Below are 2372 nucleotides of genomic sequence, written 5' to 3'. Positions count from 1 at the left end.
ATTTTAATCACTGACAACCACTTTGTTTCTCTGGTAGGGGAATGCAGGTAGTTTCACCCTCATCCAAAATGGATGCACCACCACAAACAATATCAATGCATTCAATATAGGTGCTGTGGTCACATTTATTGATATTATCTAACATCTAATTCTGGAGCGAGTTGGCCAGCATCATAATGGGAAATGGCTTGAATCATGAGTACTTTTCATGAAGGAGAATAAGCTTCAATATAAGATTTTTTGTTCATCATGATCACACTAAAACAATCAGCTTATTTTGATCTATCTTGAAATTTGTCTATCTTTTTCTTTTGTTTCTTTCTTTTGTTTGGTCTTATTTTCTCTTTCCTTTTCCAAATTTTCACATGCTTGCCCAGGTGACAGACTCTGGGTCAAACAACATCAAAATGGCTGAAGAGATGCACACTCAGCTTTTGGAAAATGAAGATAACATTTCAAGGACATGGCTCAGTCCTAAGTGTGGAACCCCCAAACCAATTAGGCTTGGTCTCTATTTCATAAGTTGTCATCAAATGTCAGGGTGGTTTGATAGAGCTTGGTCTTAAACCACCTTCACAGGATTAACAGTGTGAAAGTATATTAGGGGCATTTACTATCTCTGAGCAAATGTCCATATTTGCCATAGAAACAAAGAAGAAAAGCTGCACCACAGTATCAGAAGTCATAATCCTTGATGTTGGTGCCACTGCTGAAGCTGACAAGGGACCTTTGCTACCCAAACAAAAGGATACTGATCATGACTTGGAAGGAGACAAGGTTGAAGTTGCCACTCCAGAATATGACAAAGACACCAAGGGTAAGCTTGACTAAGTGATCCGACATTCTGTGAATATTGCACCAGAAACAACTTTCACCACTGATGCATTCCATACCAGTAAATCAAGAAATCAAACAAACTGTTTCAATGTTTTAATTGGTCAGGTAAAGTTATTGACATCTTCATCAAGTGGCTATTGAGCTTTCTGTAAGCTGATTGTTTTTATTCTTAATTTTGGTCTCACTGATTACCAATACTTCTGAATAGCCTTTCCTCAAGCTTACCAAGCATCTGGAGGGTGATGAATCAACTGGCTTCATTGTTATACCTGAGTTCCATGGGCTCAAGGCTCACCTTGCCAGTTGGGCAAAAGGACTTCAAATTGAAGAAGATCTTCTACCAATGATTGTTTCAATGTAACTTTTGCAATCCTGCATCAACAAATACCTCAAAGAAGCTATGAATTGTGATACAAGGTTAATGGCCAGCCTTGTCAATCTATCCTTTTGACTTGAATTTTACAACCAAGAATTTGGACCACAGCATTGCTATACAATAAATGCCAAAAACCTCTTCCAAATGAGATGTGACCAGTGTAAGACTGATATAGGCTCAACGGTTCAAACTAAAGAAGCAGAAGTACCCTCTTCATCAAACTCAAGCAAGTCCAAATCAAATAGTGAATTTCAGTTCTTCAAGTCTAAAGAGAAACAAGTTTAGCCGGACAAAGTTGCTGCCTAATTGAAGGGGACACACCCCATGGCTGCTACATGCAGAAAATGCAAGAGATTGCAAGACCGCTCTGCCATGGTAAAGGCAAGGGTGCAACTATACTATACTGGTATAGGTATAGTTGGGTATAGTATTGTTTACACCATACTATACTATACTGGGTATAGTATAGTTGAACTATACTTTACCCAACTATACTCAGTATAGTATTCTTTCACCAACTATACCTGGAAAAGTGTTATATATGTTTTCCATCAACTTATCCAACTATACTGCACAGTATAGTTTGGTATATCTGAGTATAGTTCATCTATACTATACCAAGTATAGTTCAAGTACAGTATAGTTTGACAATACTATACCAAGTATAGTCAAGTATAGTATAGTATAGTATAGTATAGTTGCAGCCTTGGTAAAGGGTAAGTCTTCATTTCTTTCTCATAACTTTTTTCATTCATTAACATCCTGACAATACCTGTTTTTGCAATTTTGGGCGCTATAGCACAAGACTATTTGAGTCTCTTAGCTAGTTTGGCTATAGTCAAAGGGACTTTCTTGGCAGTGGCAGACATATGTTTGTCTGATCAAGCTTGGTTCCATATAAAATTGAGTACAATGTAGCTTTGGAGTTTTGGATTTGTCCAGGCGTGCCTCTAGCACATACACTATGAACATCATTCAACTTCCCCACATTGGAGGAGGAAAATGATTAATAGTACAGTTTGTCATAAAAAGATTCAATACCGCTCACCTGAGCCTCAACACCCACACTACATATGTGCAGTACGCTAAGTAAATAGTTTTCTATCATGTACATACAGGTCTGCTCAGTTTTTTGCCCATAAGAATATATAAATCACAT

General features: G+C 37.6%; 1 protein-coding gene across 1 annotated transcript; it reads left to right on the top strand.

Moving 5' to 3' along the window:
* Positions 1-627: 627 nt before the first annotated feature.
* Positions 628-1198, top strand: MELLADRAFT_70112 (uncharacterized protein; the record flags this gene model as incomplete). The annotated part of the gene is made up of 3 exons (XM_007419412.1): positions 628-817; positions 863-942; positions 1046-1198. 3 exons carry the CDS (start codon positions 628-630, stop codon positions 1196-1198), a joined length of 423 nt encoding a protein of 140 aa, XP_007419474.1.
* Positions 1199-2372: the final 1174 nt, after the last annotated feature.

This window comes from Melampsora larici-populina (assembly GCF_000204055.1).
Source record: "Melampsora larici-populina 98AG31 unplaced genomic scaffold MELLAscaffold_181, whole genome shotgun sequence".
NCBI classification, from domain to species: Eukaryota; Fungi; Basidiomycota; class Pucciniomycetes; order Pucciniales; family Melampsoraceae; genus Melampsora; species Melampsora laricis-populina.
The sequence above is the reverse complement of the archived record's forward strand: the minus strand, read 5'-3'. Positions and strand labels throughout refer to the sequence as shown.